Source organism: Culex pipiens, chromosome 2 (assembly GCF_016801865.2).
Source record: "Culex pipiens pallens isolate TS chromosome 2, TS_CPP_V2, whole genome shotgun sequence".
NCBI lineage: Eukaryota > Metazoa > Arthropoda > Insecta > Diptera > Culicidae > Culex > Culex pipiens.
Window position 1 is genome coordinate 138,453,221 of NC_068938.1, and position 27,200 is coordinate 138,480,420.

General features: G+C 36.9%; 1 protein-coding gene across 1 annotated transcript in view; it reads left to right on the forward strand.

Moving 5' to 3' along the window:
• Positions 1-5,152: 5,152 nt before the first annotated feature.
• Positions 5,153-27,200, forward strand: part of LOC120426057 (uncharacterized) — a 94,011-nt gene continuing 71,963 nt past the window's right edge. Inside the window, exon 1 of the mRNA XM_052706995.1 lies at positions 5,153-5,159. Within this exon, the coding sequence (XP_052562955.1) occupies positions 5,153-5,159 (7 nt within the window). The remainder of the gene's footprint in view (positions 5,160-27,200) is intronic.

A 27,200-nucleotide genomic window follows, 5' to 3' on the forward strand; every position in this document is an offset into this window, starting at 1 on the left:
GTGTGGGCTTAGGCGTCTATTCTCTCTGTGAGTGCTGGTTGAATCCCATCGATTGCAACTTTTTTTTTTGTGTAGAAAAACTATACAACGTGTAAATGCAGTTAGTTATATAAAACGACTTTTTCACAAAGGTGATGTGCATGCTTCTGCATTCGATTTGACCATCGGGTTTTTTACTGTATATATATATTAGAAAAGTAACTGTAGTTTGAAATAATTCAAGGTCAATTCAGCAAATCTCTACATCCCTTTCCTTTCAGCAATCCCCCTTCTCCCAGTTTGTTGTACTTACATATTACATATGTACCAATTTTGAATGAAAGGCAGGATATCATCTCATCTGTTTCCTTAAAATACAGGAAGAAAACCTTTAAAAAAACTAAAAATTGAAAAATTTAAATCTTTGTTTTTGTATCTCTAAAATGCTAATTTTGGCAGCAGTCATTCAGAAATGCAATTAAAGTATTCAGAAACCTGTATCTTGAGAACGAATTTTATGATCGATTAGATGTCTTCGGCAAAGTGGTAGGTATTGCTTAGGACCAAAAATTAGATTTTCAAAAATGGTTTTTTTCGCATTTATTTTTTTGTGTTAAAAGTCGAATTTAAAAGATAAAAAATCCTATGGAATACCTAAAAAATTGCCGAAGATACCAAATCGTGCTCATCATAAAGTTTTTATGTAATTGTATAGCCTACTTGTATGGACAGCTGCCAAAATATACTATATAGCAACTTGAAGATAGGCTCAAAATCACTTAAAAATGGTTATAACTCCTCAATGAAGGCTCAAAACATTTTGCTGTATTCGGCAAAGATGTGTAATTTTATGTCATAAACAACTCTTCAGAACATAGTAGGCCGCTAAAATGCTAACATTCCGAGTTATCACCAAAAAAGTGCTTTTGCAAAAATGGCGTCTATCTCTAGTAGATTAAGAGCTACAAATTTGGCGCCTTCGACAAACTTTCATGAAATTTTTTCCTCTACAACTTTGCCGAAGACACTAAAGCCCTACAACGTCATCCAACAAAGTTATTTTTGGTTGACACCCTGGATGGTCGTCACCCTGTATGTCAATAACTTTAAAAGATAGTCCCTATCAAGTACAACAACTCTTCCGAAGACACCATTTGGCTAGGACGTCAAATAAAGGAGTTATCAATTTATTCCACTTAATTTTGCCATTCCGAACACTGTGCAGTGTATGTACACAGGGCTGAGCTGTAGGTTAGTCGAGGTTAGTCGTCGACTAACAAGTTCTTTACAAAAAATGTCGCCCTCCTTAAACAATTTGGCGCCCTCAGCAGGGCCCAAGAGACACCTTGCATTTTGCAAATTTGCCAAGTTGCCGATTTGTGCTGCGCCTTCACGAAAAAGATATAGCGCCCCCTCAGGAGGCCCCAGGGCGCCCAAAATGCCATTTTTTGCAAATTTCAAAAAAATGCCTAAGGGAGATCAGGGCTGAGCTGTAGGTTAGTCGAGGTTAGTCGTCGACTAACAAGTTCTTTACAAAAAATGTCGCCCTCCTTAAACAATTTGGCGCCCTCAGCAGGGCCCAAGAGACACCTTGCATTTTGCAAATTTGCCAAGTTGCCGATTTGTGCTGCGCCTTCACGAAAAAGATATAGCGCCCCCTCAGGAGGCCCCAGGGCGCCCAAAATGCCATTTTTTGCAAATTTCAAAAAAATGCCTAAGGGAGATCAGGGCTGAGCTGTAGGTTAGTCGAGGTTAGTCGTCGACTAACAAGTTCTTTACAAAAAATGTCGCCCTCCTTAAACAATTTGGCGCCCTCAGCAGGGCCCAAGAGACACCTTGCATTTTGCAAATTTGCTAAGTTGCCAAGTTGCGCCGCGAAACGCTGCCGCGTTTGTTTTGAATCAACTAGCAGTGCTTTTCGACGTGTTCCGTTTTGATGATTCTTTCCTTTTTTCTAGATGCTGCTACGTTGCTGGGTCGCTGTTCGTTTTATGCATCGCTAGCATACAATGACCGGCGTTATGGTATAGCAGGGTCTGGTCTGTGCTTGAAATAAACATTTTTGTTCGCTGCGATGATTAAATTTATTGCGGCTGGAGTGGCTATTTATTGCCAAAACATTCAAAAACTTATCTTCAGTAAGGGTGAAATTGGGTTAGAATGATTTTTCATGGCATTTACAATTTCTCAGTCTTTTCAATGAAACTTAATACTGTTTAAAGGGTTGAGTAGGAGACATCTTAAAAAACGTTTGCTGAAAATGTCTGTTTCCTGGAACAAAAACTATGTTTTTGGCAGCTATATATATTTGGGGTACTTTTTTCCACCAAAAATGATTTTTCAAAAAATCTACCTTTTAATAAACTTTTTGAAATGGGTCGAAAAGTACCTCAAAGTTTAAAAATATCCACTTCGAATATTGTAGCATACCAATACGATTCCTTGGAAAAAGTAACATTGCTGAGTGATTTGTTTTGATCCTTGCTTTGTATTTGTGCATTATTTTAGTTTCAATTTTTCAACCGATTCATCAAATTCCAACATAATTTTGGAAAATGATGGTAAATTATCTAAGAACAATCCTTCGTTAAAAGTTTTTCGCTATCATTTAAATATTTTTTGTTCTTTAGAAGTAATGAGAGATGTATCGTTTTTTGACCCATAGTCACCCAAACTAGCGGTACATAAATTTTAACTTGATACAATTTTCAATGTAATTTAAAAAATGCTAGATTTATATTTTAGTAAGATTTCATTATGGGAAGATAATTGTAATGCGATAGATTTTATCCGAATCGTTCGTATGAAGGAGAACAGGGTTTTTTTTTCAGATGGTGGTTACATCTAAAAGAGCATCAGTGGAAAAATATGCAAACCCATAGTTTTTTAGAAGATTCTGTAAACATTTGAAACACAATAGTTTATAGGGTAATTTCAAAAAATACTTTAGAAAACTGCTTAATTTGAGCGAATATTTTCTTGTGATTTTGTAATGTCTAGTATTACGATGTTGTCCCGACACGCTATAGTTTCTTCTTAGGTACAATAATTTGTATTTCAATTGAAATATTGTTGTATGAAAATGAATTATCCGAATAGGGGATTTATAGAGGTGCAAAAAATTACAGTCGAATAGATCAGGTTGGAATGTTGCATATCAAAAGGTTTTTAAAATGTATTGACGTAGTTGTTATTATTCGTAAGCAAAAAACGAATAACATATTGCACCCCCCCCCCCCCCCGCTCAGCAGTTGGCGCCCCTTGTACAAATATAGGCGCCCTACGAGGAGAAGCGCCCTCGACAGGAACATTGGCGCCCTAAACCCGCCAACAGCGACTAACTAGTTCAAAATCGTACAGCTCAGCCCTGTATGTACAATCTTGACAAAAAGTCTGTAGGCAGTCTGTTTTTTTTACTCATCACTTATTTTTATTAGGACCTCTTTGGTGCTGCGATCACGTTAGGGGCGATCCATAAACCATGTGGACACAGTAGTGGGTTTGAATCACTCTATAGAATATATATAAATGAGTAACGTTTTTAAAGGAGTAATTCTCTACCAACTCACACGAAATCGGGAAAAGTTGCCCCGACCACTCGTCGATTTGCGTGAAACTACGTCCTAAGGGGTAACTTTTGTACGACCCCTTTTATTTTTGAACATGCGAAAAAAGAGGTGTTTTCAATAATTCAAACGGTGATGAGAAAGAAATTTAGTGTCAAAGAGACTTTTATGTAAAATTGGACGCCCGATTTGATGGCGTACTCAGAATTCCGAAAAAACGTATTTTCATCGAAAAAAACACTGAAAAAGTTAAAAAAAAACTCTGCCATTTTCCGTTAGTCAACTGTAAAGAATATTTAAAACATGTCATTTTAAGGGAAATTTAATGTACTTTTCGAATCTAAATGTATTATTTTCTTTTAGAACATTTTTTTTATTTTAAAATTTCGTATTTTTTCTAACTTCACAGGGTTATTTTTTAGAGTGTACCAATTTTGCACAAAGTTGTGGAGCAGACAATTACAAAAAAAAATGATATATAAACATAAGGGGTTTGCTCATAAACATCACGAGTTATCGAGATTTTACGAAAAAAAAGTTTTGAAAAAGTTACTTTATGCGTTTCTCTTTGTTTCGTCGTCCGTGTCTGTCGCACGGCCATGATAAACGACGACCGACTTTTTCAAAACTTTATTTACCAGAAATTTTAATGTATTTAAAAATTTTGTTCCACGGCTCTAGTCAAGGTTGTGAGGAAGAGGGGGGAGGGGGGAGGGTTGTTAAACAAAAAAAGAACGAAATTACAAATGTTAAGCCTGATTTATGAAATTTTCAAACAAACATCATTACAGTTATGCTGCTATCAAAAATTAAAAAATAGCAATATTTTTATTTATTATTGATTAAAAATATGTTATTCAAATGTTTTGTACCGATCTGTGGTCCCAAAATTCAAAATTTGTAGGCATTGTACAGTGTATTCTGAATAGTTTACAATCGATTTTACTACCTTTTTAATTCAAACATAAGTTTAAGTAATTTGTTTTCAGCCCCTACATTTCTAAACATTATAATAAGGAAATTCAATTAATAAAAAAATGTTTTTTGAAATACTACCGAAAATGGAAATGAGACAACAAATCATAATCCTTACACTTTGACGTTTGATGCAATGCTTTTGAAGCGAAAAATATCCGCCTATTTTTTATCGGTGACATGCAAATCCTTTTCACAGTAGTGAAGGACCTAAACATTGCAATGGTTTGGGGTGGAACCCAAAAAAAAACAGAAAACCCTGTGACCACTCTCCCGCGCTAATGCCTTTCCCCTGTCCGGAGCAGGCAAACTGGTTTGGCCAATTTTTTGGTTCCGTCACGGTCACGACCAGTGTAAAATGTTACGGTGGAGGCCAAAAACGGACCATGCAAATGTGACCATCGTGTCGTGGCTGCACGTGGCGGCTGCCGCTGTGGCAATGGTTTCAGGGGGATTTTAGGTGAATATCTTTTTTTGTTGCATCATTGCCGCGAAAACATTGCTCTCTCGGTTAGGGAACATGGCATTTCACACTCAATTCGGTACACGTTTGAAGAGGATTTAGAAATTTAAATCGTGCGGTACGATTACCACGTGCAATTTGAATGAGTTGGTTGAATAATGAATACACAATGAACGGTGAGTTGAGCATTGAATAACAAGGTAGTGATTAGTAAAAGCGAATTAATTTTTGCTATGAAACAGTTAATCCACATGAAATTAAAATGTCACCCCTCGTCATCTTCAGCTCATCCAATACTTGTTTATTTCTTTCACAGCTCAAAAACGACTCGCAGTCAACTCGAGTTCACCCCACTATCGCAATCAGTTTTGCTAAAAATTTGCTGCCAAGTTGTGACATCGACTGCTAGCTTTTGCTGCTGCTGCTGCCGGGTGCTTTTTGCTTTTCCAGGCAAACAACTTTCTTCATCCCTCGGGCTAAAAAATGAGATATCAGCAAACTTACTGGCAGATGACAAACTGAATTTCCCAACTAGTGCAATTTCAAAACTTTCCGAATCGACAGGATCGCGTCGTAATGCCAACCCTCCCCAAGCCAACAGCCTTTGCCTGTCAGAGGAGTTTAAACCCCCTCCCTCTTTTCCTGGGAAGAACTCCTGAAAGTGCACATCGTTTTGATGGGCAGGAGGGGGCTCGGTTGCATAGGAAAGTTTCTTTTTTACTTTTCTGGTCAGAGAAAAGGTGTACAATATTTGAGCAGTTCTCTAGCACCTTGCAAAAAAACTGATTTTAATTTTTCTATTATTTTTATTTGGCTCAATGTTTTTGAAACTCCATATAATTGTGCGAACCGGACATACAAAATGGACATGTCAATATTTAAAAAATCTGTATCTTGATACGCGATTTTCTGATCAATTAAATGTCTTGGGAAAAGTCGCAGGTTATGATTAAGGCTGTTCTGAAAAAAATGTACAAAAAAAAAACATTTTTTAAAATGAAATGAACTTTTTTTAATTTTTGTTAATGGATATAAAGTGACAACTTTTAAGCTACAGTGTATGAGAGACTGATAAAGCGCCCATACAAAGAGAAACACAACTGTTACTTTTTCAAAACATTTTTTTTTAGATAAATCACGATAACTCGTGACGATATTGATGATATTGGCTACTCTAAAACTTTGTAGAACACTGTTACACTCTAAAAAATAACCCTGCAAAGTTACAAAAAAAAACTAAATTATTTATTGAATTTTTTTGTCCTACATGAAAAAATGACCCTTCTGAGTTATTGCAGGTTCAAAAAGTACATTAAATTTCCCACAAAATGTCAAGTCCCTAAAAATTTTACAGTTGGGCAACTTAAAATGGCTGAATTATTGAAACTTTTTTTTGTATTTTTTGTTTTGTTTCTCTCGTCTAAATAAAAAAAAAGGAATATCCGGAACACACTTTTTTACATCAATAAAATGGGATAGTCGGATCAACAATGCAAAACAACAATCCAAAAAGAAAATGTTGGATACATTTCTCAGCTGTTCAAATATATATTATATTTAGAGAAGGACGAGAAGGGACTCTTAAACATTTTTGAGCATTTAACGGTGCGCATCAATCAGAGCCTAGAACACCCAGATATTTGATACAGACGGTTTGATATCTTTGAAACTACTAGTACTGTTATTGTTATTGTTAAATCATCCCCTAAGTAACTATTCCCAAAAGGTTTTACAACAAAATTTGTCATTTTTGCCTTCCTCACCTCACTGAGGAAAGGCTATTTTTTTTTTTTGAATTAAATATACTTTATTGAATCTTTCTTATAATAATTACATTTGGTTTACATAATAAGTGGTCAGCTGTGGCTCTTCAGCTTTAATTTGCTTTTCGTGATTTAAACACTGTTCATTTCCATAACTTTAAAAATATATGATTTATCATTTTTGTAACACTAGGTACAATGAGGAAAAAAAATGTTAAGAAAACATAACCTAACCTAAAACTAACTTAAACTTACAATAAACTAAACCAATCCTTGAATCAATTTCTTGAATCTTCTGATCCAACATTTTTACTTCTGCTAATTCATGAACCTCACTTGATCTTGTCCAGCCAGGAACATTCAAAACCATTTTGAGTACCTTGTTTTGGACACGCTGGAGCTTCAATTTATGAGTTCTAGCGCAACACTCCCAAACAGGTACTGCATACTCAATAACGGGGTAAATTATTTGTTTGTAAACTGCTAGCTTATTTTTCAAAGATAGCTTTGATTTTCTGTTAATTAAAGGATACAAGCACCTTATGAGAATGCTGCACTTGTTCAATATTTTGTCTACATGCTGCCGAAACAAAAGTTTCGAGTCAAGTATGAGACCTAAGTAGACAACTTCCTTTGACCAGGGTATCGAAACATCATTCATTTTTATCAAAACATCATCCTTTGGGACAAATCTGGCCGATTTGGAAAGAGGAAAAATGATGGTTTGAGTTTTTGCTGCATTTATGCGAATTTTCCAGTCGCCAAAGTATTCGGAAAGAACGTCAAGACCCTTCTGAAGACGGCCAACTAAATATCTGGTTATTTTACCCTTATAAATAACGGCAGTGTCATCAGCAAAAAGTGCCAACACACCATTACCAGGAAGAGTAGACAAATCAGATGTAAAAACATTGTACAGAAGTGGGCCAAGAATACTTTTTGGGGAACCCCAGCATCAATGTTGAATAATCCAGAAGCAATCCCATTCAGAAAAACCCTGAACGATCTCTCCGAAAGATAGTGCTGGATAATTTTGATAAGATACATTGGAAAACCGTACAAATACAGTTTATGTATCAAACCATCATGCCAAACATTGTCAAAAGCCTTCTCAACATCCAACAAAGCCATAGCAGTTGATTTAGACTCAAGCTTGTTCTGCTTGATGATTTTGGTTACTCTCGTAAGCTGATGAGCAGTATTATGTCCCTTACGGAAGCCAAACTGCTCATTCAAAATTATATTATTATCGTTGGTAAAATCCAAAAGCCTTGAATAGATGACCTTCTCAAAGAGTTTGGACAAACTACTCAAAAGACTAATGGGACGATAACTTGTTGGCGATGTTGGATCTTTTTGAGGCTTCAAAATTGGTATGACTTTGCCCAGTTTCCAATTGGTGGGGAAGTAACCAAGTTGCAAACATTTATTGAAAATATTGGCTAGATGTTGAAAGAACTGATCACTTTGTTTTTTCAACACTAGATTAAAAATGTTATCAAAGCCAGGAGCATTCATATTTTTCATTTGTTTTACTGCAACTTTGACTTCCTCACCAGAAACATGGGAATCTGCAGGAAATTCAAAGGTAGAGTTATTAATTGTTGAAATACTATTGGCAACTGATGATTGTTTACGGCTGGTCATGGAAGCGCCAAGATTATGAGAACTAACAAAATGAAGCCCAAGTGCATTTGTCTTTTCCTCGGATGTAATCAAGGGAGAATCCTCAACAATAAGAGGAGGAATAGGCTTTGGTTTGTTTTTAAGAACTTTTGAAAGTTTCCAAAATGGTTTTGAATAATTCCCAAGCTGGCTTACATGTTTTGAAAATTCTTGATTTCTGATATTGTCAAGTCGGTCTTGTATGATTTTGTTCAAATTGTTCACTGAAATCTTTTTGTCATAGTCCCCAGTCCGTTGATATTGTCTCCTATAAACATTCCTTAGTCTAATCAAGTGTTTAGTATCTACGTCAATATCAGTTACCTTAAAATTAACAGGAACCTCCCGAACGTTGGCAGCCTCTGCTTGGTTGATAGCCTGCTGGATCACCTCCAGCGAACGATCAATATCGGCAGAAGTTTCCGGGTGTTGATCATAGTCGATGTTGCTGTCGACCACTTGCTGAAACTGCTGCCAGTCAACGTTGTGGTAATCTTTCCGGGTTGGTTGCCGCTGCGGAGTAACGGAAGCTCCAACCTCCACAACCACCGGATAGTGATCAGAACTCAACTCTTCAAACACCTCAGGATGAGCCACGTTCTCAGCCATATTGGTAATGAAGAAGTCGATGATTGAGTGATTCCCAGACCGAGCCACCCTCGTTGGACGATCTGGACTCACAACGTTGTAGTATCCGTTTTGCAGATCGTTGTGCAGAATCACTCCGTTCCGATTCCTCCTGCTGTTGCCCCAAACTTCATGCTTCGCGTTGAGGTCACCAGCGATGATGTACTTTGCGCTCCGCCGTGTCAGCTTCTGGATATCGCTCTTCAGTTTTGCTGCTGAACCATCTCTGGAATTCACCTGACGTGGGCAGTATGCAGCAATGAAGAGTACTGGGCCAACCGAAGTGGGAATTTCCACCCCAACGGCCTCGATGATGTCCAGCTTGAAGTGTGGCAGCCGGCGTGGCTTGAGATCACGATAAACAGCGACAAGCACACCTCCTCCTCCAGAGGTGGTCCTGTCGAGCTGCGTCGCGATCTTGTAGTTTTGCAGATAAACTTTTTCACCGGGCTTCAGATGAGTTTCCGTGATGGCAGCTACGTCGATCTCCTTCTCGCGAAGAAAATCCACCAGCTCTAAGTTCTTCCTCCTAATGGAGCAAGCGTTCCAATTGAGCAGCTTGAGGGACCTACGATCCATACTGGATGACGAACGAGGTCAGCACTTCAATCTGCTGGGTCTTGGTTTTGCATCCACGCAGTGCAGCGGACATCTGTTTGAAAATATTGAGGAGTTCGGTTGAGGTGTAAAGATCATTACCATTTTCCTCAACTGCTGGTTCTTGGGTTGGTCTTGGCTCCTGGCTGAAGCCCGGTGGTGACGGTCTCGGCTCCTGGCTGGAACCCGGCCGCGGTTGATTCATCTCAGCTCTCTTCCTGGGATCCAACGGCAACGGTGCCAAGTTCGGGACCTGGCGTCGCGGTTGAAGAGGTGGAAAATTTTGCTCCACCAGGGCTGGAGGAGTTCTACGACGCTGAGGCTGATTCTTCGTCGATGCTTGCTGCCGAATTTTCACGAACTCAGCTCTCTTGGGGCACTTTCGGTCGGTTGACGAGTGCTCACCGTTGCAGTTGAGGCACTTCACCAGCGAATCTTGGATGCACTGGGATGTGATGTGCGCATCGGTACCACATTTGGCGCAACGACGCTTTAGGTGGCAGTTCTTACCTCCGTGTCCGAAACCCAGGCAGTTGAAGCATTGTGTGACGTCACGGTGCACTGGTCGGTATCGCTCCCACGACACGATAATGTTGAAAACCGCTCGGATTGCCTTCAGCTCAGGAAGCGTCGTCGATCCCTTAGCCAAATGCAGCAGGTAGAGCTGGTCACGGTACTTGATGTCTTTGTTGCGTCGGCTCATTTTGTGCACGGCCAACACATCCAGTTTCAAAACTTTTAGCTCGGCAGCTAATTCCTCCACTGGCATGTCGTACAGACCTCTGACGACGATTTTGTACGGCTTATCCATGGCGACATCATGGGTAAAGTACTCCGCCTCGTTTTCGGTCAAGTATTCCTTGACCAGTTGATAGTGCTGCCTGGATTGCACCAGCACCTTAAATCCGTCCTGACACAGACGAATGTTGCCTTGGACTTTCCCAGACTTGATGAGTTCAACCAGCCCCGCTCGAAAGTCGATCGTTGCTGCTGATTGCCGCACATAAAAAGGAGGCAGTTTCTCCTTTCGCTGCTTCACTTCATTCTCCTTTGCTTCCGCTACCTGGTCCTCGTCAGGCAGTCCAGCGAACTTGTTGTTCTTCAAAAGCTGCTCCTCGTGCGACAAAGAGTTCTCCTCCTCCTCATCCATCGGTACAGTACCGTCGCTCTTTTTCGTCTTTTTGCTGTTCGATGTCACTTCCAAAAGCACCTTCCTCTTGGAAATCCCCGGTTTTTGGCCATCAGTTGAGGCCTCAACCTTCCTTTTGGAAATTCCCACTTTTTTGCCTGCTTGAGCCGCAGGTAGGGCGATATTGCCGGCGTTTTGCGCCGGGACGCGACGAGTCATGTTGAATCAGACAACCTTCTCCAACGAATGCTCGGATAACAATGAGGAAAGGCTATAAAATCACCCGAAAAATGAAATTCTTAATTTGACCTCCTGAACCCACTTTCACGTATACATATCGATTCAGAATCAAATTCTGAGCAAATGTCTGTGTGTGTGATTGGATGTTGATAAAAAAAAAACATTGCACTGGATTATCTCTGCACTGGCTCAACCGATTGTGTCTGTTTTGGTCTCATTGGATCTGTCTTGGGGTCCCATAAGCCGCTATTGACAATTATAAGGTTTGGTTAAGTAAGTACTTCAAAAGTTATGCCAAAAAACGATTTCAGCAAAAGTACGGAAGATTGTAAAAAGGGTGGTTTTTGAAAGAAACCCCACCATGTTATACATTTTGATAAAAGTATTCAAAAGACCTTTTAATGAATTCAAAAGATCGAAGATCTGACAACCCTATCAAATGTTATAAGCACTTAAGTGTTATTTATGCACTTTTTGGAAGCCGGATCTCAGATATTTTGATGAAAACGTTGTCCGGATATATCATGCGACCTGTCGTAGATAATCAAATGAACTTTCCAACGAGTACCATAGATTGAAGATTTAACAACCCTATCAACAGTTATAAGCAGATAAGTGCCCTGAATTATGATGATCTGACTACTCAATCTGATGGTATGAATAATGAAATTGATTGAACACTGAAAGGTCCACCCTTTTGTGTCTTTTTTCGGAAAGCATTACCCGCTAAATGTGAGTAACGCACCAACCACCTAAAGGTGGATTTAGTAACGTTGTTACTATCAAATTATATCAGGATTAAGTCCGTAATTTCCCTGGTTGCTATTTTCGGGGGAATTTTCGATATATTCCAATAATCACTATTTTTCTAAAATTCATGACTTATCGAAAAACAAAACGTTGTCCACTAAACAAATCAAAAAATGAAAAAATAAATAGAATAAAACCCAAAATTTTACGAAAATTAGAATTTCGTTAGGGTGGTCCCATACACATTTCCCTTGACCATAAGACATTTTTAAACAAAGATGTATCAAGTTAAAAAAAAATAGCGTTTGTAGTGCTATTCAATGCAGCATAGTGCTTAAGAGGCAGTATTTGTAAATATTGCTCGGTTTGTTCTAGAGGTCGTATCGAGGTGCTCTGATTTGGATGAAACTTTCAGCGTTTGTTTGTCTATACATGAGATGAACTCATGCCAAATATGAGCCCTCTACGACAAAGGGAAGTGGGGTTAAACGGGCTTTGAAGTTTGAGGTCGAAAAAACATGAAAAATCTTAAAATTGCTCGCATTTCCGTTAAACTTCATCAATTCCAACTCTCTTAGATGCATTCGAAAGGTCTTTTGATGCACTTTAAAATGTGCCATAGACATCCAGGATTGGTTCGACTCTTTCTCTTAGCTTTTGCAAATACTGTCAAAAATTGATTTTTTTAAAACCTTGATATCTTTTTGCAACAGCCTCCAACACCCATACTCCCATAGGTCAAAAGATAGGTAATTACATGGACTATAAGCCAACGGTGTTAACTTTTTGGCCAATCGCAGTTTTTCTCATAGTTTTTCGATTTTTCTATAACAAACATTTTACAACGTTAGTTTTTGCCCTGCAAGGCCAAGAAGACGGAACTTTTTGGTCTCAATTTTGCCATATTCGGAATCCTCGGACAATTTCACGTAAGTTAGAAGTATTGGAAATGTAAATTTGATTTAAAAAATAATTAAATAAAACATTTTTGAAAAAAGAAATAGATCTTATTTACCCTGTGATCAATACGTCAATTGCTGTATCAAGTAAGCGAAAACCTGTTTTACCCCTAATCCAACAAATTGTTAAAAAATATTTTAATTCATTCTAATTGGAAATTTTTCCAATCAAATTTACAACTCGAATACTTCTAACTTACATGAAATTGTCCGAGGATTCCGGATATGACAAAATTGGAACCAAAAAGTGCCGCTATGGCGGCCTACAGGGCAAAAACTAACGTTGTAAAATGTTTGTTCTAGAAAAATCGAAAAACTATGAGAAAAACAGCGATTGGCCAAAAAGTTAATACCGTAGGCTTATAGTCTATGTAATTACCTATCTTTTGACCTATGGGAGTATGGGTGTTGGAGGCTGTTGCAAAAAGATATTAGGGTTTTAAAAAAACAATTTTTGGCAGTAATTTGCAAAAGCTAAGAGAAAAAGTCGAACCAATCCTGGATGTCTATGGCACATTTTAAAGTGCATCAAAAGACCTTTCGAATGCATCTAAGAGAGTTGGAATTGATGAAGTTTTACGGAAATGCGAGCAATTTTAAGATTTTTTAGGTTTTTTGGACCTCAAACTTCGAAGCCCCACCCCCCCGTTTTACCCCACTTCCCTTTGTCGTAGAGAGCTCATATTTGGCATGAGTTCATCTCATGTATAGACAAACAAACGCTGAAAGTTTCATCCAAATCGGAGCACCTCGATACGACCTGTTACACATTGGTGAAAAACTCGCTCTTAAAAAATTTCCAGCGTTTTTTCGAGTTATTTGATGCTTGAAATTTCATCTTTTAAATCTCAAAGGTATTCCTCCAAAATTATATTGCAGAAACTCCCTAATCGTGGACTACCCTAATCATCAATCTATTCAAAAGTTATCCCTTCCTATTTGCCACAACCCTTCTGAAAACACCAAAGTTACAGAATTTTTTGGACTAAAATAACATTGGTCAAAGTTCATTTGGCAACACTGCCATTTGTGTGTCATCTACAAAATATCCAAAAATAAGAATTTAAAGAATGTTTTTTAGCAACTTATATTTTTACAGCTCTAGTAACTATTTTTTCTGAAAAGTTCTTAGCAATACCTGAAAATTTGCCGAAGATTGGTGTCTTCACTCTACAGCATTGCCTTGGCGAGATTCGTACTTGCAACTAGGTGTCCGAAGGCTTGATTGTTGAGGCATTTGCAAACCTCTATCTACACCTAAGCTTCCATCCACCCCGGGATTCGAATTGACGACCTTTGGACCAGTCCAGCGATGGAATAATCATCATCAAAAAAAATCTCTGGACGTTCATCAAGAGAAAACGTTACTTAATCTACCCTTAGGTGGTTGGTGCCTTCCTCACATTTAGAGGGTAATGCTATCCAAAATAGATACAAAAGGGCGGACCTTTCAGTGTTCTATCAACTTGATTCATTATTCATACCGTCAGATTGGGTATAGTCAGATCTTCATAATTCAGGGCTCTTATGTGCTTATAACTTTTGATAGGGTTGTCAGATCTGCAATCTATAAAACTCGTTGGAAAGGTCTTTTGATTACCTATCCAACGACCTGTCGCATGATAGATCCGGACAACGATTTCAACAATATATATGAGATCCGGCCTGAAAAAAGTTCATAAATAACACTTAAGTGCGTATAACTTTTGATAGGGTTGCCGGATCTGCAATCTTTTGAACTCGTTGCAAAGGGCTTTTAATTACCTTTCCAACGACAGGTCGCATGATAAATCCGGACAACGTTTTCATCGAAATATATCAGATCCGGCCTCTAAAAGGTTCATAAATAACATTTAAGAGCGAGTCCACGAGCAAAGCATACCCATCTCGCATCGACCATTTTTACTTTTAGTGAAATTTTTGGTTGTAAATTTTTGCTCGGGGGACCCCTTAGATCCCATTTCTTGGTGATAATTTTATCATATTCGTGTTCCTGAGACAATTTCACAATAAAAACATGTATAAAAATGTTTATTTTCATCCATTTTAACCCTTTAAAAAATAAAAGTTAAAAAAAATATTCGATTCACATTTATTGAAAATCAAGTACGTTTCCAAGGATACTAGATGACACCAGAAAAAAGCAGCTTCTCAATTTTTTTTAACTTTCATTTTTTAAAGGGTTAAAATGGATGAAAATAAACATTTTTATACATGTTTCTATTGTGAAATTGTCTCAGGAACTCGAATATGATAAAATTATCACCAAGAAATGGGATCTAAGGGGTCTCCCGAGCAAAAATTTACAACCAAAAATTTCACTAAAAGTAAAAGTGTCTATTTAATATGTTAAACTGCCATACCCAAAGCGTTCTCAGTCTCAGATGGTAGTCCCAGATGTCCCCTACAAGCTGCAGGTCGAACCGAGTTGATATCTGGATGGAACACTTTTTTATTTGAGTTTGAAAATTATGCTATTTTTTCACTAAAATGCCAATAACTCCCTTTAGAATTAACCAATTGAGATGCTCTACCCTGCATTTTGTTGAATTTTTCAAGCCCTTTTAGATGCATTTTTATTTTTGAAATTAAATTGAATTTTGCCTAAGTTATAGCCTTTTTAAGATTTTTGACGTTTTTGAACCTTCAAACTTTGTGTCCCGATTTGCCCCACTTTCCGTTGACCTAGAGTGCTCATATTTTGGCCAGATGCTAGTTTCATATGTACAAACAACTCCTGAAAATTTCAGGCAGATTGGTGTGGTCCAAACGACGTCCCATACAAAGGGGTATGCCCTGTTCGTGGACTCGCTCTTAAATGCTTATAACTTTTGATAGGGTTGTCAGATCTTCAATGTCTTGGACGCGTTGGAAAGTTCTTTTGATTACCTATCCAACGATAGGTCGCATGAGAGATCCGGACAACGTTTTCATCGAAATATTCGAGATCCGGCCTCCAAAAAGTGCATAAATAACACTTAAGTGCTTATAACTTTTGATAGGGTTGTCGGATCTTAAATGTTTTTGACGCATTGGAAAGGTCTTTTTATTACCTTTCTAAAAATGTATAGCATGACGGGTTTTCTTACAAAAACCACCCTTTTTACAATCTTCCGGACTTTTGTTAAAATCGTTTTTTTAGCATAACTTTTGAAGTACTTTACTAAACTTCATAATTTTCAATAGGGACTTATGGGACCCCAAGACGAATCGAATGAGACCAAAACGGTCCAAATCGGTTAAGCCAGTGCTGAGATAATCGAGTGCATATTTTTTGGTGCACAGACCCACATCCCTACACACACACACACACACACACACAGACATTTGCTCAGAATTTGATTCTGAGTCGATATGTATACATGAAGGTGGGTCTAGGAGGTAAAACTAAGAAGTTCGTTTTCTGAGTGATTTTATAGCCTTTCCTCAGTAAGGTGAGGAAGGCAAAAATCCGAAAGGAGCATGGCTCTCCTCTCTCGCGCACGAAAGATCGGTAAAAAGAATCTAAAAAAATCATCATCTTGATTATTCGGTGGAATATCCTTTTCACTACTACACTTGCAAGTGTACCGTCAAACGTCGAAAAATGACCTGTCACATTTTGTAGATGGGCAATGTGTGTAAACAAAGTGAAATAAATATTATTAAGTGGTGCTGACAAGGAAATTCACAAAAAATCATCAGCAGATTGATTTTCTTGGAGATTTTCGGGAGCGATTTTCTTTTGCGTGATTTGCCTCCTCTCTCTTTCGCGGGTGAAGAAAGTTCTCAAGCGAAATTGATTTTTTTGCGATTATTCCATCCCTGGACCAGTCAGAAAATCCTTTCTCAAGCAATGGATTTTTGAATATTTTTAGTCTGGAATATTTTTGAATATTTTTAGCTGTCAAAATTTTACAGAGACTTTTAGGTAGACGAACTAATGATGCAAAACAATTTCTGAGCAATTTTCAACGAAATCGGCCGATTTCGAACATTTTTATTTTTTGTATTTTTTTATTAGGCTCAAACTTTGTGGGGCCATATTACCAATGAAGCTATTTTGTGTCATTGGTTCACCCATACAAGTCTCCATACAATTTTGGCAGCTGTCCATACAAAAATGCTGCGTAAGTATTCAAACAGCTGTAACTTTTGAGTTAATTTTTTGATCAATTTGGTGTCTTCAGCAAAGTTGTAGATATTGTCATAGAAAACACTTCTTTGGTCATAGAAAAAGGACACACAAAGTATTATCCAAATAAAATGCAAAAAATTACCGTTTTTACAAAGCCTCGAAGACTTACTCTACAGACTCACTTTTTTTTGCTTCAAAATCGTCACATCTAAAAATCTCTTACCTTACAAAAAATAGCAAGAAAATGTAAAATGTATTCAATATGAAAAAGTTGGATCTCTGTCGTCGTCAGTTGAAAATAGATGGCTAAATAGGTAATACTATCCCAAAATGTATAGGATCTGCTAGTCCGATACCCATATTCACTACCAGATTTTTTGGGAATTTGATTTTGCAAAATTATTTGAATTGGTAATGCCCAAGCATTTACCAAAATAGTATAAAAGTCCTTGGCAAACCCTTAAGTCAACTTAATCAGATTTTTTTCTCTCTTCACCACACTGCCACCCAGAATGATCAAGACGTGCCTCGGAACTAAACTCAGAGCCTTCCCCAGAACCCGTTCCGGGCCCGGTGGATGGAGCCATGAAAACTAATAGCATTCATAAATCATTGCGCAGCCAGCCAGCCCAGGGCCACGGCTAGAGCCCAGGAAGAGAGTTTCAAGTTGTTGATAAAAGCGCAAAGTGCCTGCAGAAAGATGATGTCGTGTTTGCCTGTTTGCACAATTTATGAGCTATCATGAATAAAAGTGAGCATGGCGGTGGCGGCGTTGGTGGCCAAGATCGGACAGAGATTGTAACGAGACTAGGCACGTGTGTGTCGGGAGGGAGCGGGAAAAACTGCATCCTCGTGAACCGGTGGAATCCTGCGCGAAAAACTTGTGGAAAGAATCTGGGATCATGCCCCAGATGCAAAGCTGAACTCCGCTAATAAAGAAGTGATTTGAAGAGAAAAAAAAGTTGACCCTTTTGCGCCGGAGAAAAGTTTTGGAGATTTTCCCCCCGCCGAAAAGAAAACATGCACTTTTACCTACTTTCATCACATATTCTCGGCATCTGGAAAATGCAAGTTTGTCGATAAATTACATCGGGGCAGGCAGGAAGGCAACCATGAAGTTGAAGACGTATGCTAATGAAATGCAAATAGCAAAGAGTTCTTTCCGGCAATCACGGACCCAACCGGGGTCGGAATAGGTTCCTGGGAATGTCGAATTGAGCACTGATTGCGTTCACAACGTCAGGCGGTAGTAGAATGGACCAAGAAGTTTACTTTTGTCCGCTCGTGGAACGTGATTATCGTACGATCCAGGGGGGAAGGGAGTCTAATCATCCCAATAAAAGTTTCGCATAATCAACCAAGGAATTCTGATTTCTTTTATTATGAAAGGTACGGTTCATTCTGAAAGCAGCGTGGTATTGCATTTCTATTTCAGTTTAATTCAATTATGGCATAGAACCTTTTTATACTTTGACAGAACTGTAGGACATTTCGTACTAGAGCTATTTGGAGTGATTTGATTGGACTTAGCTCTCAACAGATTATAAAGGTATTACATTAGAACCAAAAATGTGGTAGGATACTAGTAGGAAACAGCGAGATCATGGTTTCATTTTCTGTATTTTCACTTATACACGTTTTTCACTGATTTCTAGCTCGTATCTATCATCACTCCAAATAGAAATTTAGTGCCAAATGGACTTTAATTAGTGCGTCTATCCCGGGAATTCCCGGGACAAAATTCCCGGGATATTTCGAAGAAACAGGAATTCTCGAATCCCGGGATTTTTCATAATTTGTCCTGGGAATTCCCGAAATTAAAAAAAAAAAAACAAATTTTGGTCTGGAAATAAAGATTTGGTTGTAGGAAGTAGATGACAAGTTGAATGCGATAAAAAATTTAATGCATTAAAATTTGTATCGGCAGATATCTGCATTAATTTTGCTTTTAAAGGAAAATTGTTAAAATTTTAGTTTCGCAAAATTCTTAGCGCTTTAAATACTGAGCAGTTCTCTCAGATTTCGGTCATTCGATTTTTTTTGTATTTTTTAATCCGACTGAAACTTTTTTGGTGCCTTCGGTATGCCCAAAGAAGCCATTTTGCATAATTAGTTTGTCCATATAATTTCCCAAAGAAATTTGTCAGCTGTCCATACAAAAATGATGTAAGAAAATTCAAAAATCTGTATCCTTTGAAGGAATTTTTTGATCGATTTGGTGTCTTCGGCAAAGTTGTAGGTATGGATACGGACTATAATGATACACAGCAAAAATTTGTTGGTGATTTTTTATTAACATTTGTCACTAAAACTTGATTTGCAAAAATAAAACACTGTTTTTATTATTTTTTTATTTTTTTATATGTTTTAGGGGACATGAAATGCCAACTCTTCAGAAATTTCCAGGTTGTGAAAAAAATCATTGATCGAGTTATGAATTTTTTAATCAATACTATTTTTTCAAAAAATCGAAAAATTGGTCGCAAAAATTTATTAACTTCATTTTTTGATGTAAAATCAAATGTGCAATCAAAAAGCATTTTAGTGAAATTTTGATAAAATACACCGTTTTCAAGTAAAAGCCATTTTTAGGTAACTTTTTTGAAAATAGTCGCAGTTTTAATTTTTTCAAATAAGTTCACATGTTTGCCCACCTTTGAAAAAAAAAACATTTTTGAAAAGCTAAGAAAATTCTCTAAATTTAACTTTCTTGAATTTTGTTGATACGACCCTTATTTGCTGAGATATTGTCATGCAAAGGATTCAAAACATGAAAATTTATGTTTTCTAAGTCTCACCCAAACAACCCACCATTTTCTAACGTCGATATCTCATCAACTAATGGTTCGATTTACAATGTTAAAATATGAAACATTCGTGAAATTTTACGATCTTTTCGAAAACAATACTTTCAAGAACTTTAAATCAAGACTAACATTTCAAAAGGGCCAAACATTCAAAATTACACCCTATATTAATGATTTTAAATTTGAAACAAATATCACATACATTTTTTTTCATCATTTTCCGGAATCTGGACCAATTTTTTTTGCAAAATGTTTTTATTGACTTTGGTTAAAACAAGAACAGAACAAAACAATTCAGTTGCAAAGTAACCGCCGACAATACAAGTCGCATTCTCAACACCAGTCCGCAGTTTGTGTGCGCGTCGCCGCTTTTTCAAAATGTGCACCGTAGACAAAAACAGTGTGGTTCTGGATTTTTGTCAACTCCAAAACCAACCAAGCCCAAAGCTTGTAAAAAAACTTCTCGCAGACCTTCAAATAAACCAAGAAAACTTGCGAGCATTGCAATTATGCAATAGAAGAAGAATAGCCGTGCTGCAGTTCGCCGATTCAGCAATGGCCTCGTCCATCATCGACAAACCTCTGGTATATCAGGGTTGCAAAATCCCGATTTACCTGGACAACAACGCTACGGAAGTTCGTGTGCTTGACCTACCTCTAGGCATAAGCAATGATGACGTAGTCAAAGTGATGAGTAAATACGGCGAAATTTTAACCATCACCAACGACCGCTGGATTAACTCCTTCCCAGGGATCCCAAATGGAGTTCGGACCCTGCGGATGTTGCTGAAACAGCCAACGCCGAAATCAATTACTGTAAACAACGCTGCTGCAGCAGTGACGATTATAGGCAAAAAATCGCTTTGCAAACTCAAAGCAAAGAACAAAAAATGTGGGGATTCGAGTAAAAAGGTGAACCAAAAAAGCAGTACACCACCGACTGAACCTGAGCCAAGCAGCAGCAGCAGCAGAAAAAGCAACAACAGTAAACCAGACCAAAATGCAATGGAAACAAGTGAAATTGCCGAAGAATCTAACGATGGATTCGAGACCGTGCTTTCTAAGCACACTTGCAAATCCCGGAAGCGCTCGCAAGCATATTTGGACGCGGATTACGACTTAAGAACAAAACGAAGAGAGATGGCTGAAGAAGAAACAACAGATGAAGAAGACGAAGATGCCATACAAGCAAAATATTATTACAATAAGTGTTATGAGTTAACGGTTAAATCCTCGAAGGAAGAGGACGAAGAAAAAAGTAAAGAACTTGATAATTTAAGATCCAAATTTGCCCGTAAATATTTGAAACTAAGACAGAAATCGTTAGAAAAAAGGCATGGTATCAATTATTGAAATATAAACAGACAAGTGATCAAAAACTTTGTAAACTTTCCTCTTCTACTATCCACCTTGAAGAGACGAATGCACAATGGTGTAAAATCTCTATAATAAATCAAACAAACAAAGAACAAAACAATTAGTCCACCGATTCCAAATTTATTATTCTTAAATCTCCTGTACATATTCATACTGTTTTCCACAGTTGACGATTTATATAAAACATGAACTTCAAAAAGTATCTAAAATTTGATATTGACTTGTATCATTTTATTTGTTGTCGCTTCTTGTTTTTAAGTAATTTTCATAGAATTTTTTCAAGTTTTTGTAGTCATGTCAAATAACTAAATATATAAAAGAAATATAATTACGAAAGCCTTACGTATTTAATTTGAATCACATTAAATAAAAAAATGTAGATCATTTTAAATCAAAAGCACAACAAAGAGTAACAAAAATCAATTTTTAATTTCTTTTAAGCTATTTAAAAATGTCGTCCTTGTTAAGTTTAGATTATCACCACTTAACGTTATTGAGCTAATTCTATGATTTTAAACTTGAAAAACATAACAAATATAATAAAAGCATAGATATTACGACTGTTTAAAAATTTCCCGGGATTTAAAAAATATTTTTCCCGTTTCCCGCGAAATTCGAAACCCGGGAAAATTAGACGCCCTTACTTTAATGTAAATTTTATTTTAAGATTATTACCAATTTTCACTCGACTTTAAGATATTGTTTTTTTTTAAATAAAAAAACACTTTTTTACAAATTTCTTATATTTAAAAATCGAAAAACTGAAAATTTGTCGCTTAAATCAAACTTTCGGTGGCTATATCTTGAAAACTGAGCTCTTTACCAAAAATCTGTTAAGTACTTTTCGATTGCAAATTCAGTTTAACATAATAAAATCAGGTCGTTTTTTTTTTTTTATTGTTGCGCTAGAAGTGGGGACGCGAAGTCGTGATTATTCAGGTTAATTTTTGTGTGTGCTTTTGTGTCGCTGTTCGTATGGGGTGAGTGATTGTGGTAATTAAATAATAGCATCAATAGTGCGCTGGAAGTGGGGACGCGAAGTCGTGATTATTCATTTTTGTGTGTGCTTATGTGTCGCTGTTCGTATGGGGTGAGTGCATAATTTGTAAAGGTGGTGTAAAAAATATTCGGAGTGAAAAGTGATTTTTTTGTGTGTCTTTTGTCGTGAATTGTGTGTGTCTTAATTTATTGTTTAGTGATTTTCAGAGCCCTTCCTATATCATCGTTGATCGGAAGGCACGGCGTCGGGTGGATTGTGTTTACATTTTTCGAGGTTTTATTTATTTGCGGTGAAAAAGCCATTTCTATATAATGATCGAAAGACGCACTGACAATTTGGATCGTCAAGTTAATAGCGGAGCAAAATAACTGTGTGTGAGTGATTTTGTGTGCTAACAAGAAAGACATTCCCATAGCATCGTTGCTCGGAAGGCTCGCCGACGGGTCTGTTATGAAAGTCCTCCCCATAGCGTCGTAGCTCGGGAGGCATCGAAAAGCCAATACCTTATCCTACTAACCCAAAAAAATATTAATCACGTGATGCTTGAAGGAGATGCTGTGGATTCAACGGTCTCAAGCGGTATCAACAAGTATATAGCGAAAAACTATGTGCTTGATGAGTCTGCAACTTCAACTATCGGACTAACATTCCTCCCTTTCGTTGAACTGCAGGCTTCTTGGGAGGGCGCCAGTATTGACTAATAAAGTAGGGATCTTCAGAGGTTAAACAGTGAACGGATGGTTGGCTCCCACTGATCATTTTTGATTCATTGTTTAACTTCAGCTGATCTGTCAATAACGGAGTAGCAGCTCATTGGCAGTCAACCATGCTCATGCTCATGCTCATGCTCATAAAATCAGGTCATTTTTATTTTTTTTTATTTTTTTTTTTGTTAAATATTGATTTTTCCAAAAAAAACACATTTTTTCAAAAAATCATAACTTGGCGGCAGATTTTTTGATCATACTTCTCTATGGCTCAAAAGTTGCGGATTTTTGTCCCCTAAAACATATCAAAAAGTCTCAAAAATCAAAAAATACGTATTTTGGGAAATTGACTTTTTGTAAAAAAAAAGTTAATAGAAAAATCGGCAGATTTTTTCTGTGTATTATTTTTTTCCAATAGTCCTCAACAATACCTACAACTTTGAAAAAGACACCAAATTGATCAGAAAATTCACTCAAAACTTACAGCTGCTTGAATATTTACGTACCATTTTTGTTTGGACAGCTGCCAAAATTGTATGGAGACTTGAATGGGTAAACCAATGACATAAAATAGCAAAGTTTGAGCTAAATAAAAAAAATACAATTTGAGCCAAATCAAAAAAATACAAATAAAATCCATTTGCGGTTTTGATAGAGAATTGCTTATAAATAAATTATGCAATTGATTTTCGAATATCCTTGAATTTCACGGGATTTCGTGGACATAGTGAAATTTCACGAATTTCACACTGTTCACTAACCCAAGCCATGATCAACAACGAAAACCTTTTTCAAAACTTTTTTTCGTAAAATCGCGATAACTAGTGATGATTATAAGCGAACCCCTTATGATTATATATGTATAAATATTTTTGTAATTGTCTGCTCTACAACTTTGTAGAACATTGATACACTCTAAAAAATAACCCTGCAAAGTTAAAAAAGACACAACATTTTAAAATTAAAAATTTTGCTCTAAATGAAAAAATGACCCTTCTGGATTAATGTAGATTCGAAAAGTATATTAAATCTCTCTTAAAATGACATGTTCCGAAAAATATACAGTAGAGTAACGTTAAATTACAGAGTTTTTGGAAACTTTTATTATGTTTTTTTTTTTTGTTAAAAAATACGTTTTTTTCGGGTTTTCGCGTTGAGCGCTCAATTTTACATAAAAGTCCCTTTGAGGCCAAATTTCTATCTCATCACCGTTTCAGGCTGCAAATTATTGAAAAACACCTCTTTTTTCGCATGTTCAAAAATAAAAAGGGGTCGTACCGCCCCTCCGTCACGAGATATCAAAAAACGGAATTCTGATTCGGATTCAGGAACAAAAGTTTCCCTTAAGGACAAGGTTCCACGCAAATCGTAGAGGGGTCGGGGCAACTGCTGTGTGAGTTGGCGGAGAATAACCCTTATATAGTAATAGATTGATTACCACATCAGTGAATCCTTACACGTTTGCTTTATTTGCAAAAAAAAAAGCTTTTCAAACCCAGTGAACACATTAACCCTTTAATACAATATCCGCTGAACATTCAACCCAGTACTGCTGCTCACAGATCAAAAGTGTATCATTCGTCTGGAAATCCATCCATCACTTATTGATAAGGTTGAGCTTCCGCATCAGGCAGCACGCTGCCTTTAAGCCCCGAGGATACGCAAGAAGGTAATAACGTCTTGGCCATAATTTTCCCCGAAAAAAAGAGCGCAGAATGTCTTATCCTAAAAAAAAGTAAACACTCCTACCCCCGCGGTCGACCCACACACATCCATCTGGGGCTGTGATACGCGCGATGCCATCAAATCGTTATCGATCCGCAACATTCCGCACTTTCTTGAGCTTGCTCCTAGTCTGCGGGGAGGCTGTCGGAGTCGACGACTGACTAGTCGGCTTTAGCCGGAAGCTTCTCGAGGATAAATCTGCTTGGATGGGGAGGGTGTGTGTGTTTCTGTGTGCGTGTGCGTGTGGCTAACGGAATGGATTATGTGTAGCTCCGGGGACGTCACATCGCGTTAAATCCAGTCTGATGAGGATGATTGACGTTACATTAGGCAAACAGGCGGCTCCCAGGCGTTAGGGTGTCCCAGAGTGAGATTTTTCAGACGGGTAATCAACTTGAACACCGCTCAGGTGATTAATGAGGTGTAGCTGATGGAATCAATTGAAGTCCAGGAAAAAAAACAATATTTAATTAAATTATCAAGTCATTCTAATCTTCCCTCATAAATAGTTGACGTCATCGATGCCAGACAACAAGGGTATATTTATGAGCTTAGAGCGAGGAGGGATTTAACGCATCACTATTGTTTGTTCAGCTTTCATCCGGATGCGTGAATCCGTAAAACAAATTTTCTTGAAGAACGAGCTTAAATAAGTCATGTCTGCAATATAATGGCTTTGAAGCTAAGCGAAGTCATGTGGTTTGCATGACTAATTGAAACAACATAGAGTGGATTTATGTAAATAAAAATTACGAAACCTCAAATTCACCTAACATTGTCTGAATACAATGTTGAATAATACAGTGTAAACTAAAAATGCAATTTTAAAACTAGCAAGTAACGGATTTCGCAATTACTTACAAATCACAAAACTATCATTCTTATATTTTTTTTATTAAACTTAATCTGAGGAAACCTAACCTTAATTTTTTTTAAATTGACTGTCAAACATTTCCATTTCAAAAATGTAATGAGATACAGTTAAACCATAGTGCGCAGGCGTTACGCTTTGTATTTCTTCGATTACTCTTAAACGACACAATATTTTTGCAATCTTTTTTAAGCTGTTGTAGATTGGAACAAGACGAACAAGTTGCTTAAAAAAGATTGCAAAAATATTGTGTCGTTTAAGAGTAATCGAAGAAATACAAAGCGTAACGCCTGCGTACTATGCGAGGTTTAACTGTACACCAAAATTGAGACCTTTATGAAAAAAAGTCAGATTTGTTCTGTTCTCTACTAGAACAATGGCGAAAAAGTCCAAGGCATTTATGAAAAATCAGTGTTCATCCTCCTGAAAAATTGGAAATGTGTTGTTGCTTAAATATTCGTTTCCAACATCAATCTGATTGATTTACAATTGATTTACAAGTTTTTCAATGGCAAATTAAAATTTCAGCCGATAATTTAGTAAGATTCCCGATTTTGTTGCAGAAATAATAAAGAGCGGACAAAAATTTCAAGCAAAATGTGCAATGGCCTGACTGATGTTAAACAGTAAAGTTGAACAGATCAGCAAAAGACATACCGTAAACTGGGGTCAATCGGGACACATGGGGCGAATTGGGACAGCAGTTTTAACCATGTTGGAGCACAATATTTTGATTTTTCTGGTTGGTTTCGGTTAGAAAAGACTCAAGCCAACAAAATGTGTACATCCATTTCCAAATATAAAAGCTTTCAGTGCTCTAAAAACTGCTGTCCCTATTCAGACTGTAGTCCCGATTCACCCCAGATTACGGTAAGAGCAATTCTCTACGAAATCGATTTTTTTTTAATTTTAATTTTTGTATTTTTAAATCCGGCTGAAACTTTTTTGGTGCCTTCGATATGCCTAAAGATGCCATTTTGCATCATTAGTTTGTCCATATAATTTTCCACACAAATTTGGCAGCTGTCCATACAAAATTGATTTATGAAAATTCAAAAATCTATATCTTTTGAAGGAATTTTTTGATCGATTTGGTGTTTTCAGCAAAGTTGTAGGTATGGATAAGGACCACACTGGAAAAATGATACACGGTAAAAAATAATTAGTGATTTTTAATTTCATTGTTAGTCACAAAAACTTGATTTGCAAAAAAAACTATTTTTATTAACATAAAATGAAAACTTTTCAGAAATTTCCAGAATGTGCAAAAAATCTTTGACCGAGTTATTAATTTTTGAATCAATAATATTTTTTTCAAAAAACCGAGATAATGGTCGCAATTTTTTTTATCTTCACAATATGAAAACAATATTTTTTTTATCAACACTAACATTTCAAAAGAACCAAAAATTCAATATTACGCTCTTTTAAAATGTTAGTCTCGATTAAAAAAAGAAAATAATGTTTTCGTGAAGATCGGAAAATTTCACGAATTTTTAATAATTTAACATAGAAAATCGGACCATTAGATGCTGAGATATCAACATTAGGAAATGGTGGGTTGTTTGTCTGTAAATTTTCCTGTTTTCAAACCTCTACGTGGCAATATCTCAGCAACAAAGTAAAAGAAAGAAAGAAAGCTTAATATAGAGAATTTTCGCAGCTTTTCAAGAAACATTTTTTTAAGTGTGCAAACATGGGCACTAATTTTTAAAAAATAACTACGACTTTTCTCAAAAAAGGTACCCAAACATGGCTATAATTTGAAAACGGTGCACTTTATCAAAATTTCAATAAAGTAATTTTTGATTGCAAATTCGATTTTACATCAAAAAATTAAGTTGATAAAATGTTGCGACCAATATTTCGATTTTTTAAAAAAA